This window comes from Taudactylus pleione, unplaced genomic scaffold (assembly GCF_031769625.1).
Source record: "Taudactylus pleione unplaced genomic scaffold, aTauple2 ptg000218l, whole genome shotgun sequence".
Classification (NCBI taxonomy): domain Eukaryota; kingdom Metazoa; phylum Chordata; class Amphibia; order Anura; family Myobatrachidae; genus Taudactylus; species Taudactylus pleione.
In genome coordinates, this window is record NW_028284620.1 from 6,421,206 (window position 1) to 6,436,936 (window position 15,731).

Genomic DNA, 15,731 nt, shown 5'->3' on the forward strand with positions numbered 1-15,731 from the left:
TAGTACTGGTCATTTCTATTTCATATTTGGTATGCAAGCTCATATGGCGCCTGTGGGCTCTTATTGTTTATTGATATACTGTGTGGTGCTCTCTATATCTTGCTATATTGCTTATTTGTTTTTACCTATATTTATTGCCTGATTGTATTTATCTTTGCATATCGTATGCTTTACTATGTCTGCCATTATCATTTGTTGTTGGGTTATCTTAAATTCTCTATTGGGAATTTTATTCTGTGAGTCAATGGCTATGTAACTTGTTCTGTACCTGAAAAACAGTATGCGTAATCTGTTCCTGATTCAGAGGCGGGCGCTCTGTTTTTTTAGAGCGGCCTCCTGGCCGCTCGTATAGCTAGACCATCGCGACCATCGGGCTTGCGACGAGACCCTTGCGGTAGGGTCTCATTGCCACAAGCCCAAGAGTGCTTTCGGCTCAAACAGATGTCAGTGGGGCCGGCCCCAGACGGTAGGTGTTCCCATGGGTACACCACCGTCTGGGTAGCCACCCCCCCGGCCCGCCCACCAAAGGGGGCGTGCTGTCACTCAACATCGACAGCACGCCCCCTTTGGTACGAGACCCGGAGCAACGGCTTGGCCGTCGCTATCCGGGTCTCGCGCATGCGCGTCGTACGCATGCGCACTGGGCCACCATCGACCCGCTTGTGAGCGCTCAGCGCTCGCGAGCGGGTCTGAATCAGGCCCTCTGTTTCATGTTTTTGATCTCTATTGATTCTGTATCAGTCATAATTTGTAATGGAGTCAATATATGTGTAATTGCTTTGTTTATGTTATTATAAAAACAATTAAAATTACTGAATTTAATTATAAAAAGACGGAGTCGCACTGCAGCAAAATACGCAGTGATTATCGTCAATCTGCGCATGTGTCTGAGTAGTGCTGTGCACGCATCAAGGTACATTGCCGTAGATGTTCGCAGTGACTATTTACTGCCGTGTGTGATTGACAGTCAGTTTGTGGGAGGTAGCGGGGAGTGGCGGCAAAGAAAACACGTCTGTCGCAACCGATTTCATGGCCTGTCGCAACCTATGTCTGCGATCAGTGGCATATCTATAATGGGTGCAGAGTGTGCGGGGCACATGGGCCCCGCACCGCACACACTGCACCCATATTATTTAATACTTACCTGTCCGCGGTCCCACGGCGGGTGTCTGGGCTGCTCAGAATACCGGAAAATGGCCGTCGCGGCCGTTTTTCCAGTGTTCTGCGCATACGCAGTAGACTCCGGGCACTAGAGTGTGCTCGGAGTCTACTGCGCATGCACAGAATACCGGGAAAATGGCCGCCACTGCCATTTTCCGGCGTTCTGCGCATGCGCAGTAGATTCTGGGCACACTCTAGTGCCCGGAGTCTACTAAGGCTCCGGTGGCTGGCTAGCCGCGTCAGTCGGCTACCGGCCACAGAGGAGGGGGCCCCGCATGGGGAGTGCACACGGGCCCCCTCCTCTCTTGAGACGCCCCTGTCAGCGATCCTGTATGCAGTGAAAGTGGCTACAGCGTCACATTACATACGCCCATTCTGCACGGCCATAGAGCATAGAGATGCTCAGGAGTCCAATTATCGAAGGATCTAGGACCGATGCTGAGTCTGTACACAGATGCTTGGGTTTGCAAAGCCGCATGTGGGCGTCTAAATACATTGCCCTGAGCCTACAACATTTGCATATTTTCGCACAGCTCTGTGTACGGAATCACAGCTGTGATGGCATACCTCTCTGAATCAGGCCCATAGCTCACCAACCACCGGATGGATCAGGGCAGAGATATATTGAGGATAGATGAAAAGACCCTCATATCTGGACTGTCCATCAATAGCTTGACATGTGGGAGGTATACAATAGATTAAGCTGTAAAGTTGCTGTGTGCCAACGTGTCTATTAATTTCAAAGTGTAAACAGGGGAGCAATTGTGCGTTACAAACGCTAGCACTGTGCGAGGAAAAACAACGCTGGAGTTCAGAATGTCCATTGATACAACCCTTAAGGGGTGAAAATGTTTTTGGACAAGTTGTGATATACAGTATAATATAACAGCACTTAAACCTCACACCACTGAACTGTGGGCCTGATTCAGACCCGGTCCCAAGCGCTGAGCGCTCGCAACCGGGTCGATGTTTGCCCACTGGGCATGCGCACGACAGAGCCGGCTCCGTCGTGCGCATGAGTGAGACCCGGCTAGCGACGGGACTCGCACCAAAGGGGGCTAGCTGTCGATAGTGATTGACAGCTCGCCCCGTTTGGTAGACGTGGCCGGGGGTTGCTTCACAAACGGAGGCGTTCCCAAGCGAACGCCTGCCATTTGTGGGCGGCCCCACTAACATCACAAGTGATGTCAGTGGGAGATCTTCCGGCTCTATTAGAGCCAGAAGCTCTATGGGGCTTGCGGCCACGAGACCCTACCACAAGGGTCTTGTCGCAAGCCCGATGGTCACGATGGTCTTGACCATCATCCTGGCCGCTCGCAATAGCTGTGGGTGGTCACCCACAGCTATGCGAGCGACCAGGAGGCCGAACAAAAAAACAAAACGCCCAGATTCAGAGTGAGCTCTCTTTCAGAGTGTCCGGCTCTGAATCAGGGCCTGTGTGCATTGCAACAGACATAATGAACAGTGCCAGGCTGAGTAAGCTACGCACATTGCATATGATTATTTATGAATATGGTGATGCTATGGCATACAGTAGGTGGTTTGTGGCAGGGAGGGCTAGTTGCAGTGACTGCCTGGCATATGCAGCCTGGTCTGTGGTAGAGAAGGTAGCAGATGGTACTGAGCACCAATTGGCACTAGTTGCATGAACATGCCTGGCATGTGATGAGAACATATGAGGGGCTGCTGCAGGCTGGTGTATGGGAGAAGGAAGCAGGAAGGACTAGGCAGTGGTTGGCACTAGTTGCAGTGACTGCCTGGCATGTGATGAGAACATATGAGGGACTGCTGCTGCAGCCTGGTGTATGGGAGAGAAAAGCAGGAAGGACTAGGCAGTGAGTGGCACTAGTTGCAGTGACTGCCTGGAATGTGATGAGTACATATGTGGGGCTACTACTGCAGGCTGGTGTATGGGAGAGAGAAACAGGGAGGACTGGGCAGTGATTGGCACTAGTTGCAGTGACTTCCTGGCATGTGATGAGTACATATGAGGGGCTGCTACTGCAGGCTGGTGTATGGGAGAGAGAAGCAGGGAGGGCTGGGCAGTGATTGGCACCAGTTGCAGTGACTGCCTGGCATGTGATGAGTACATATGAGGGGCTGCTACTGCAGGCTGGTGTATGGGAGAGAGAAGCAGGGAGGGCTGGGCAGTGATTGGCACCAGTTGCAGTGACTGCCTGGCATGTGATGAGTACATATGTGGGGCTACTAGTGCAGGCTGGTGTATGGGAGAGAGAAGCAGGGAGGACTGGGCAGTGATTGGCACCAGTTGCAGTGACTGCCTGGCATGTGATGAGTACATATGTTGGGCTACTACTGCAGGCTGGTGTATGGGAGAGAGAAGCATGGAGGACTGGGCAGTGATTGGCACTAGTTGCAGTGACTGCCTGGCATGTGATGAGCACATATGAGGGGCTGCTACTGCAGGCTGGTGTATGGGAGAGAGAAACAGGGAGGACTGGGCAGTGATTGGCACTAGTTCCAGTGACTGCCTGGCATGTGATGAGTACATATTAGGGGCTGCTACTGCAGCCTGGTGTATGTGAGAGGGAAGCGGGAGGACTGGGCGGGGGGAGGAGCCCGGACACACAGACATAAACATACACAGTCCCAGCCTGCAGCACCGCTGCCCCTGCATTGCCCAGCACTGGTACCTGACCACACTGACTGAGGAGACAGCAGGTGACAGACCTTGCCCTTCCCCTGCCCATGAAGAGGCCCCCACCCTGGTCATGGCGCCGTCGGGCCCCAGCAACATTAAGCGGAGGTGCAGAAGGTGCTTGTACTGGATACCGGTGCTTTTCATCACCATCATCGTCTGCTGGTCCTACTACGCTTATGTCATCCAGCTGTGTATAGGTGAGCCCTTCACACACATGTAATGCAGAGATGGCAATGCTGGGTACTATAGAACATGGCTCTCTCTCAGAGAGAGAGAGAGAGAGAGAGAGTCAGCAGTCACTCCTGGCTGTAGTGTTAGAAGTCAGACACATGAGACCTTTGCCAGCAGTCAGTGACTTGTGCCAGGCAGGCACAGCACAGGTAGTATACAGTATAGGACAGTATAATGCAGATGTAAGGTGTACTGCTGAGGAGAGTAATGGTCTTGACAAAGTGTAGGTGACGTTTTTGCTCTTTGAAAATGTTATGTTATTTAGAAATGCAGATTATTGTACTATTATGTTTAATTACTGGCAAAATAAACACACCCTATACTTACCCAGTTACAATTCACAGCAGAAATACAGTAAAACAAACAAGAAAACCCTCACACGCCTGTCGGCTTCCTGTCCTCATGTTATGAATGCCCCCCCTGTACTAATGTGAGTAAGTTATATAGTGGTGCAGTGTCAGTTATATAGGATCATTAGCAAGCTGCAGCCTCCCAAACTGCAAAGTGAACGTACCATGTACCATATACCATACCATACCTCTTACATACATATTTACCTGGTGTTGTAGTATACCGTTATGGCACATCAGTATTGCTTATTCTATTCCTAATATTTAAAGATTTTGCTCATAATATCCCAAAACAGCAATATTTTGGATGTTATTTCTTATGTGTGTATTGACCTGGCAATTCTTCAATGCTTATTTGGTCTACAGACTGTTCCTTATATATTTTTGCACTATATAGAACAGACAGAAGGCCTGATTCAGAGATGGACACTAATGCTATCGCAGCTGTGAAAATATGCTAATAGTTCCAAAGTTACCAGATCATAGGAATACCCACTGCTGCCTTCTCATCTGCGTGCGACGTCACTTACCTGCGTAAATAACGGTAACATTGACGCAAATTGGCCAGAAATGCAAGTCTTGCGGAAGGTCAGACCTGTGTCAAATACAGAGGCTCTCCTGACATGCAGAGAGGTCTCATACTGCGTAGGAGATTGCAATGGCTTATTTATGCACGCCCATGTAACATCGTTTAAAAGGTAAGACACACCAGTTTTTCTAACCACCCCCCCTTACCTCCCCCAAATGCTGACTACCTGTCACTCACTTTGCGAATGGGTACTCTGTGCGTGTGCGCAATTGCAAACCAATCACTAGGTGTGACCAGTACAGCTAATATGCATGCGCAATGGCAAACAATTGCTCGATCTGCATAAAAAATCACCATTGCTAACATCTCTGAATCAGGTCCCGAACCCATACATTCACAGAAACATAATCAATCCAGATATCATGTCTAATCTTGTATTATAATGCCCTATGCTCTGTCCTAAGTCAGACATGCGTAGTGGGAGTTGGAGTGCACTCCTTACCAATGGCTACCACTGAGGGGACAGAGTGAAGGAGTGAGACACAGCAAGGTCGGGAGCTAACCAGAATATGCAGGGAGGGGAGGGGGGAGGGAGGAACATACTAGTCTATATAATAAAATCAAGTGCTGATAAAAAATGTCATCATGTTGGCAGTTAATGACAATTGGTCTGAACTCTACCCACTCCCGCCAGCAGTGTTTCCACATTCAAATTTTAAGATTTCCTGGACTCTACTTTTTTTCTCCATTTAAAGTTCAGAACATGGCTTACCAGATTTCAGTGGTGATGCCTGTCCCCTCTGTCACTCTTTACACACGTGCGTAACACACATGTACAGTCTCCTAAAGATTCTATATAAGCCGTTAGATGGCACGCATGTCGTGTTTGAGATTGCGTTTTTTAATAGATTCATAAGACTTTATATGAATAATAAATAAATTAGAGGAATAAATCTTCATTCTCGTGGATAATATTGCAGAAATAAAATGTAAGGATTATACAATTGATTACAATATGTTCTATAACATTATAGCTTGTAAGACAAACTACCGTCCACAACATGTATTTTACATCGGTGTATTAGAAAACCCTTTACTACACCTCTAATCTAAACTGTGTACCCTACCAACTATTCACATTCAAGACATCACACACTGGACATGTACATATTTTGATGGGTGCAACCTATTCATTTATGACAGTTTTCAATCTCACAACCTGCCCATTATTTTCAAGATGCCAAAATTACAACAACAACATAAGAAAGGAAAAAGACATACAGGGATGCAGAGGCCACATACAGAAAGAAAAAACATTCTATAAAATAGAAAAAGCAGGGATGTCCCAACATTTACAATAGTAAAATTGAAAAGGAAAAGGTAATGTTAAGAATAATCTATAAAATAAAATCAAGTGCTGATAAAAATGATGTCATCATGTTGGTGAGCACATGTGCATGTCGGACTCAATATACACGGCACAAGCCTCCTGCTGAATCTTATAAATAATAAGAAAACTTCTACACACACTGTCCACCCCCCCCCCCCTCCAAAGCAGATACATAATGACAACACTAGCCCTATGCAAAGTTTAAAAACACAATCCAGGTGTGCATGTGCATGTTAGGTCTGCTGTGCACACACTTGCAGGACAGTGCAGTGACATGCTCCACGAGCCTCACAGCCAGTGTCTGCTCCGTAAGTCAATAACTGATAGGACTGAAGACAGTCCTGAATAGGCGGTTGTACTGAAGTCTAAAAAAAAGAAAGGAGGGAGAAGAATAAGAGGGGCAAGAGAGAAACAAACACAGATACAGTGGGGCAGGAGAGCGAGAGGAGGAAAAGGTGCAAGACAGAGCAGGCAAGAATGAGAGTAGCAGGAGAGAAGAATGGGGGAATAGAAGAGGGGACAAGGGAGAGAAAGAGGGGAAAGTTGCCAGATTGAGAAAATGAAATAGATGGAAGAGAGATGGAGTAAGATTAATTTTAGAGGCGGAATAAGAGTAATATGTATAAATTTATGTATATTTACTTTATGTATTTTAGATAATCTATATATAAACTAAATTTTTATATATATTTTATTGTCCAATTATCCTGCCATAGTCAATGTGTTTAGCCCACCTGATTCACTAGAAAGCTTACATACTGTAGTATGTCCAAGATAAAGTAGCACTATGTACTTTTTATAAATGTCTTGCATGGAAATGTAAAATAAAGGGTTCTGCGTTTAGCTGATAAAGTTTCTGCTTGTACATTGTAAAAAAAAAAGTCAGTTGTGAGATATTGTGATATCAGTGATACATAAATGATTAGTTGTTTGTAAATGTGTCTGACTGAGTACAGGTTGCCACTGGATTCTCTATATGCAGTATATGGACATATGAAATGAATGTAGAAGCATGAAAGGAAATGAGAGCTAATAGACAAGTTATTTCTACATGGCAGAATACTTTGTGACAGCCAACAATATTTGTTGAAGGGCTTCCTTATTTTAGGACATGACTATACCGCTAATCGCTAATTGCATGTTGGTTAACTGAAGCCTGACAATGTATTTCTGCTATTAAAATATCTGCTCCTTTATGGTAATTTACTAGAGATTGACCAGAGAGCGTTGGCACCTCGACCTTATGCAATAGGGATTACGTATTATCAGTTGTGGTTCTGGTTTTCCACCCCCATAGCAGGATTTGATAGCTCCCAGTCTCTGGAAGAAAAAAAAAACATATTTGCCAACAATATTTGTTTGAGATACCAGCCTCAGTGGACGGAATTCAGTTCAGTGCGATGCTGAATGGCCCCGGGAGGGAGCTCCCGTAGCTATTGAATTCAGCGCGCTGTTAAGTCGGAGAATGCCGGGGTTCTCGTGACTTAACATGGGTGTATAGTCGCGAGAACCGGCATTCTCCGACTAAAGTGCCGGCCGTGATGCTGTTAGCGCCGTGCTAAGCTGGCAAACAGCCACGGAGTCGGCACTTTTGTCGGATTTCTCCTCGCATCCCCAGGAAGGTGCAAGAAGAAATCCTTTAGCCCGCCCAAACAATCACATTGATTTGAATAGCTTTGGGAGCTCCCTCGCATGGCTATTCAACATCGCTTTGAATTGAATTCCCCCCATTGCCAGTTATGTGTTGCATATCATTAGTATTGTTTACTTGTATGGTGCCACCATATTATTCATTGCTTTCCAGAGAATGCTGAATCATTCACATCTGTACCTGCTTTGTTAGCGCTTACAGTGTAACTTCTCTACCCACATAAACATACACACATCATACACACATATATTAAGATCATTTTGTCAGAAGTCAATTGATATACCGCTATGTTTTTGGACAATGGTAGGAAATCAGATCATCTCGAACATGCCTACACAAACATGGGGATACATACAAACTCTGCACATGTAGTGCCCTGATCTGTAAGTACCAGCAGACTTAGAGGGGTATTCAATATGAAACGTTAACTTCACTGTCGAAGTTAATGTTTCATATCGGAGTTTTTTCCTGTGTTAAAGTATGGTGCGCGCTCCCGCTTATCCCCGTATTCAATATAAAATTAACGAAAACGGGAAACTCCGAAGTTGGATTTGTGTAAAGTTACACATTTTTCCATTAAATAATTGTAAGACCCCCCTAAAGTTGTAAAAACATGGGGGAACACTATGGGTACCCCCGTTTTAGCCTTTAATTGAAAGTCGGGGATTTAAATAGCCGCAGCAGGTGTTTTTTTCCCGACATTGAAGAAGTGATGCAGGAGAGCACTTAGGTTAATGTTTTCGTTTTTTTAAGTGGTCCCATCAAATTTGGGGTACATGAAAATGGGTACTAGCATATTTTGATGTCCTTAAAGTAAGTTTTTAAAAATTCTGCATTTGTGCACCTGCCGCTATAATTCTATTCTTCAAAACACCTGCCGCATACTTGCAGAATAGCCCTGAACCTATTTCCCTATTTTTAAACAATTGTTTCCCTTTTTTTTTTTTCACCCCAATTTTTTATACTTTTTTTGACACAGTTCTTTTTTAAATGTCAGTCCCAGGGGTGCAGGGTATTTTTTTTAAGCCTGCACCCCTAAACCCCAATTCTGCACTTTTTTCGACACCTATTCAATGGTGAAAAGTTATCCCCGTTTTTTATCAAAGACTGTTCAAAACTGCGATAAGTCTTTGATATTGAATACAGTGTAAAACTAAAACCTGCGATAATGATGTCATAGCTCCGATATTAACGCAAAAACGATGTTATCGCACCCATATTGAATACCCCTGTTAGGGGTAAATTTACTGAAGTGAGTTTTAAAAGTGATGTTGCCCATAGCAACCAATCAGATTCTAGCTATTATCTTCTAGAAGGTGCTAGTTACATGTTAAGTAAAATCTTATTTGTTTGCTTTGGGCAACATCGCTTTTTAAACTCACTTCTAAAAACTCTCACTTTAGTAAATTTACCCCCTAGACATCACTGGCCTGCCTCCAACACTCAGCAGGTTACTAATTGGTTGACTTCTCAATTAAAATCCTTAACATAACCCAGCTGGGTTCAGCCTCAGGCTAGAGATGACATAACACCTCTATCAGGTGTTACCACTAACCTCCAGCACTAATGACTCATACAGGGAATTTCCCATGAGCCAGCACTATATAAACCTGCTCATTGCATTTCTACAGTGCCTGAGTATCAACTATGTTTTCATAGATGATCCTGCTTCAGAACTATACTTTCCAGTATAGTTTGCTTCCAGCGTTGTTTCAACTCCTGTGTTCTGTCTCCTCGACAGCAGCACATCCATACCCGCATTTCCATCGATGTGTTCCATCCTCATAACAGCTAAGAATTCTGTTGCTTTCACAGTGGGAACCAACTGCACTGGGCCGTGGCCTAGGTTCTTACTGAGTAAAGTCCATAATCTCTTGTGGGGATTCCTTGTGAAGTCGGGTGGGGGTCTTTAGACTCTGTGCCAGTGTATTTGGTTGTGCCAATTTCACCTGTTTGCATTATGAATGATCTATGTATAAGTGTGTACTCTGATACATTCGCTGTCCCGTTTTGAGCTCCGGGGTTATTGCATCTGCTCTGCGCTTCTCATTGCAAGCTATGCGCTGTTCCCACAGTGCCAACACAGCTGTGCATCTCATTGCATGCTACGTGCTATTCCCATAATCCAAACGCATTAGTGTATGTCATTACATGCTACGCACTGTTCAAACAGTGCCGACACCTTTGTGTATCTCATTGCATGCCACACTCTGTTTCAACAGTGCCAACATCTCCTTGTACCTTTTTACAAGCTACGTGCTGTACAAACAGTACCAACACATCCATGCCTTTCATCACACTATACCTGCTTTGCAAACAGTGCCAACACATCTGTGCACCTTGTTGCGCGCTACCAAACTCACACACTTTGGGTACTCAGCTGTGCCTACGGATTTTGTGCTGCCTGTGTTAACCACCTCAGAGTATCCCGTGGCTACCACCCCGCGGAGTATAGCTGCTGTGCCATCTTCAGTGAGTTCCACCATAGAAACCAAAGCTCAAACCCATGACCCCATGTTACCCAGAGATTGTACCTCTGTTGCAAGTCAAGGAATGGATGGATCTAAACCTCATTAATTAATTGTGCTTAAGCATGGATATCACTAAAACCAGGACTGTTAGTGTGCCTTGAGGACCGAGGTTGGGAATCACTGGCATAGAGATAAACCTCAAATAAATCACAGCATAACTATACCATAACTAAAGAGCAAAACTACTCCTTGTCAAAATCCACACAACTGTACTCAAATCCGTACTACAATTGGAGTGTGAGCCACCTTATTGGCTGATTACTAATAATACTAATTACTGACACCAATAGCTCCTGGACAGGACCACATGACACCACTGGCCTCCCCCCGTCCTGTGAGGGACATCATCCCATTGGAAACCTTACTCCCAAAATAATAGCACCGTAAATGGTGAGTAATTATCTTTTTCTATTGCTCAAACAGCACTTTGAAGTTTTAACTATCTATTATTGGATAAGTCAGCGCTAAAGAGACATTTCTTCCATAATATAATAAAGCCTATTGTTTTTTTTTCCAAGTTTCACTCCACTGCTATATCAGATTTCAATATATAAATCAGAACATTCTTTCTCTATACTCAGCCGCCGCACCCCTCCCCTCCTCTGGGTGACATTACATATGTTTCTGTGCCAAGTCTGAAGACATGTCTACTTTGGTATCCGCTGATCAAGGTGCCCTCTATAGAGCAGCAGTGTTCCAGCGGGTCACTACTGGCATAACTTATGCAACAATTCGCAATTACATTATTGATGTTCCACCTACCTTGTTTCCAAGAGAGCTGAACAATTAAATGGTTCCAGGTTTGCTGCCTTGAACTGTGGTAGTTTAATTGACTGTAATTGCAGAGGTTTCTGGTTGGTTGTCCTGTTTGGAAGCCATTGATATGTCCTGCATCTACAGTCATCAAACTTATGGTTGAAAAATGTAAAACAAAAAAGGCAGAGGGAAAGGAATGAGAGAAGAAAACAGGCAATTAGCAACAATGTCATGATGTAAACATATTGGGGGAAAATTCAGTGGGCATTGGCTGTGGAATAAATTGGAAGCAAGGATGCTTATTCCAGAGATTATAAATAGAACAGTGGCTGAGAAATGCAATGATGAATAGATTAATTTGGAAACTGAGGAACCTAACATGCTGAGGAAGTTGGACAGCCTTTCTGATTATAGCAGTTATCAGTCTGTGTAGGCGTCATACAGTAAACGGCTTTAAGATTGGGGTATGTGCTTGGGCGCCGGGATATACCAAGGCTTATAATGATAGATAGCATCATCTTTGCGGGCTAATAAGAAGATAATTGAGGCTTTACTGTTACATTGGGTTTTGCTCTATTTACAGGTAAATTCACCAGTTTAGGCTGTTTGATTGCTTGATTAACAAACTGGATCTGGAATGACACAGTAAAGTGAAGTAAGAAAGGAGCCCCTGTTCTTTGATTAGCTGATTGACCCACAAATAGACTGATCGAGCAGATCATCAGTGTACCTAGGGGTGAGAGCTTGATTAAAGTAGACAAATGAAAGAGTTAAGCTTGAGTCTTGTAGGCATAGTCAGAATCAGTATAGTTGAGTATTTGGTCTGAATTACCCCAGTGACATCACTGGTTTCTTGTGAAATAATAGGTTTCATTCCCATTGTCAGTGATTTAGCCCTAAACATGTCCGCCACTTCTGTGGATATATAAGTTAGAAAATGCTAATAGACCACTTACATTTGTATTCTAGTTTTATATATTGCTACTGTAGTTGTTGTTTTACCCTAATGAAAACCTAAACAGAATATTAAGAATAGTGTTCGGAAAAATGTCAGTGCTTTGATTGTTTGTACTGTATGTACACTCTGTGACTTTTTTCATTTGGGATTGTAGCATGGATTCAGAAGATGCTTTTTGAAGATAAATGCTTTCACGTAATTATACATTTAACCTTGGTGATGTGACTAATCCAGTATTTATCCTGAAAGTGTCGGATTATACTCACAGCTGTTGAATGATTCATGGTTATATAAGACATCTGGTACTGTTATAGTTTCTTACACATTACTTTTATTTTTGTTTCACATTTTTTATACTTACTTTTTATGTAAAGCTGTCACTTTTATGTATTGTGATCATATCATATAAACAGAGGTGACAATGAGGTGTGAGGTCTTGCCCCCCAAAAAACCCATGGAGGTTGGTTGTCTTTATCAGTGTTTCCTCTTCCCATGGATTGTTGAAGTGATTCTTAAATGTCTCAGAATGCAAAGGAGATTTTTTTTGGTCATATGCTGGAAAGATGTGCAAAATCATTACTAAAGATTATTATCTCCATCAGCTCATTATCAGACAAATGGTAAGAATCTAACTCCATTGATCCTATTGTCCAGAGAGGTCATGCAACAGAAATGACTACAGTAATGGCACACCACTGTTTTATTACTTCCACTGGGAGTGCTGTAAACGCCCAGGGGCGTAGCGTGTAGCCATGGCGCTTGGAGCATGTGTGTGCTACTGCGCTCGCCCCCCTTCAGTGTGCCAGGTATCCAGCACGTAGGGGCAAATGAAAGGGAAATAAAAATAAACATTAGTGCCCCTTCTTGGCATGTGGAGTCAGAGCAGTCAGGCATGACCTCACCAGACTCACCGCTCAGGCTCCTTCCAGTCATGGGTGCCGCTACCCAGGCTCTCAGGGGCAGCAGCACCTGGCTCAGGCTTTCCCTCAGCAGCATGGACACAGCTGCCATGATCTCTCCTCCTCTGTACGAACCAGGCAGGCTGACTGACGTAAGGGCCAGGGTGGTAGGTGGGACACACTACAAAGGTGAACTGGAGGAAAACCTGTTGGTATTGCTGGGAGGGGACCTCCTCCTCCTCCCTCTTTGTTATTGCCCATGGCTCCACCCCCTCCTCCCTTCTACTCTGGAGCCGGATTAAGACCCCACAAGGTCCTACGCAAAATACAGCCTCAGGCTCCATATTAATGTATGTATAAATACATATTATATACATTTCCCAAACAGCTCTCCCCCTTCACTCAGATTCCCCCCCTCCCACACACATACAGCTTTCCCCTGAAACTCAGATCTCGCCCTCACACATATCCCCCCACACACCCAGCTCTTCCCACCTACTCAGCTCTCCTCCCCTCAAACACACACAATCCTCGACCCACTCAGATCTCCCCCTCACTCAGACTCCCCCACACACAACAGCACTCCCCCATTACTCAGATTCGTCCTCACTGGGAACCCACCCCCCCACAGCTCTCCCCCTACCCTCACATATCTCTCCCCCCCTCACTCAGCCACCCCCCAACACACACAGCTGTCCCCATTCACTGGGATCCCCACATACAGCTCTCTCCACCCTCACTCAGATAGCCCCTCCTTCACACACACATGCAGATCTCAACCTCCTCACACAAACCAACCCCCACAAACACCTTCCTTCACATGCACAGATATCCCACCTTACCTTTCTCCTCCCCCCACTTGACTGTTGCAGGGCGCCGGAGAGCAGCCATCCGACCGGGTAGGGGGAAGGGGGGGGGGGGCGGATCACCTACTGCTGAGCTTAGCCTGAAGCACATAAACAGATCAGTGCCTCCATACTGTGGGGCGTGGTGTGGGCGGAGCCCCAAGCACCACTCCACCCACACCATGCCCCCTTTCTGGAGGCACTGATCTCTTTATTGTGCTTTAGGGCAGCTCAGCAGCTGGTGATCCACACCCCAGTCGGATGGCTCCTCTCCAGCACCCTGGCCAGAGCAGGTGCCTGGAGCAGAAGCTCCACTAGAACCACCCTTGCTACGCCCCTGGGAAAGCCTTCCCAACACTCACAGAAACTGATGACAAAGTTGTGTTTTAACTTGGTTACCTAATGAGCTAAGGGCCTGGTTCAGATGTGGACGGTATTGCGCAGCCGCAGCAGGAGGTGTAAGAAATAGACCTCCTGTACGCATCTGTGATCCGAGTGCTGTGTCTGCAAACGCTGCAGATTGATGGCTATGATGGTTTCTGCTTTGGGCAGGCTGATTAAGCTGAATCTTACTAAACATGGGTATTGGAATTGGACAGCCGTGTCCTCCAGGAAGATTGCATCCAATGATGCAGACCCTGAACTTGGCACAACTCCAAAACGGGGGCACCTTTTATCCACCCCCCCAAACGCCGCAGCATGTCAGTAATACTGCAGCTAAGGGGGGACTGTGAGCGATCACGCGGGATCTGTTCTGCCATGTGCAGACCTCCAACAATAAGAGATGTACGCAAGGCATTGGTTTCATGTACATCTTTGAATCAGACCATAAGTGTCTTGTATGTGATAAAAAAAAGAAAACATATTTTGAGCTCTCCTCATGTAGTGGGATTAGTGTTTTTTTTTACCTATCTACTTCCACTGGTGCAGACAGCAATTATCCAAATACCTGATCCAAAAAAGGATAGAAGTAGCTGGTGCTATGATCACTGCTTGCCTCCTCTAACTACTGGTGCAGGGAGCTGCTAAATATTTTAATAAAAGGGTAATACCTTTACTGGGGACATTTAGGAGTAAGACATCATTTTTAATGTGTTTTAGTAGATTTTAGGTATGATGTTGCAAAGTAATGAAAGCTTCCGGTTATAAACTGTATACTGGATAACTATCCCGTACTTACATATGACACTTATATGGCTGTATTTTTACCCAGTGCTGCTGGCTCTTTGTGGTGGCTGTCTCAACATACCTTTGCATAATTTCATGTAATTGTAAACGTTTGTCTTGGTACTGGTGCCAGTTACCACTGCTTGTTCTTGGGGCAAAATTGACAGCTTTCCAGTGAATACTGGGCCTAATTCAGACCCGCTCGCGAGCGCTATGTGCTCGCAAGCGGGTCGATGGTGGCCCAGTGCGCATGCGCACGACGGAGCCGGCTCTGTCGTGCGCATGTGCGAGACCCAGATAGCGACGGGCAAACCGTCGCTCTGGGTCTCGTAAAAAAAGGGGGCATGCTGTCGATGTTGAGTGACAGCACGCCCCCTTTGGTGGGCGGCCCGGGGGAGTGGCTGCCCAAACGGAGGCGTTCCCATGTGAATGCCTCCGTTTGGTGGCGGCCCCACTGACATCACGAGTGATGTCAGTGGGAGAGATTTCGGCTCTGCGAGAGCCGAAATCTCTCTGGGGCTTGCGGCAACGAGACCCTACCACAAGGGTCTCATCGCAAGCCCGATGACCATCTTCCTGGCCGCTCGCTATAGCTGTGGGT

At 45.5% G+C, this 15,731-nt stretch overlaps 1 protein-coding gene across 1 annotated transcript in view; it reads left to right on the forward strand.

The window, feature by feature from the left end:
• The first annotated feature begins 3,788 nt into the window (after window positions 1-3,788).
• Window positions 3,789-15,731, forward strand: part of ZDHHC2 (zDHHC palmitoyltransferase 2) — a 95,680-nt gene continuing 83,737 nt past the window's right edge. Inside the window, exon 1 of the mRNA XM_088478745.1 lies at window positions 3,789-4,020. Within this exon, the coding sequence (XP_088334871.1) occupies window positions 3,894-4,020 (127 nt within the window). The 5' untranslated portion in view covers window positions 3,789-3,893. The remainder of the gene's footprint in view (window positions 4,021-15,731) is intronic.